Consider the following 313-nt stretch of genomic DNA (forward strand, 5'->3'; position numbering starts at 1 on the left):
GAGCAAGAAGAGCAAGAAGGGCAAGAAGAGCAAGAAGAGCAAAAGACGTTGCAAGTACTGTGTTGTAAGTAGCTCGATTTTATGTAATTTATTGAAATTTGAATACGAATTCGTAATGAAATACATTTGAAATTTTCAGGTTGTACCTCCCAGTCAAGTTACACAAACGGCATCACCTGCAACTACCTCTAGCTCCGGAATTATTACTACCCCTGGCTCCGAAAGTACCACTTCTCCAGCGACATCAACACCCGCATCGGCTGAAACAACTGCATCGGCTGAAACAACTGCATCGGCTGAAACAACTGCATCG

General features: G+C 43.5%; 1 protein-coding gene across 1 annotated transcript in view; it reads left to right on the top strand.

Moving 5' to 3' along the window:
• Positions 1 to 4: 4 nt before the first annotated feature.
• The window catches only part of LOC116351013 (cell wall adhesin EAP1-like), a gene marked incomplete at its 5' end in the record, with an annotated part of 640 nt that continues 331 nt past the window's right edge, over positions 5 to 313 (top strand). The window contains 2 exons of the mRNA XM_031783040.1: positions 5 to 64; positions 140 to 294. Of these exons, the coding sequence (XP_031638900.1) occupies positions 5 to 64; positions 140 to 294 (215 nt within the window). The remainder of the gene's footprint in view (positions 65 to 139; positions 295 to 313) is intronic.

This window comes from Contarinia nasturtii, unplaced genomic scaffold (assembly GCF_009176525.2).
Source record: "Contarinia nasturtii isolate CC-2019 unplaced genomic scaffold, AAFC_CNas_1.1 Cnas_scaffold_4437, whole genome shotgun sequence".
NCBI lineage: Eukaryota > Metazoa > Arthropoda > Insecta > Diptera > Cecidomyiidae > Contarinia > Contarinia nasturtii.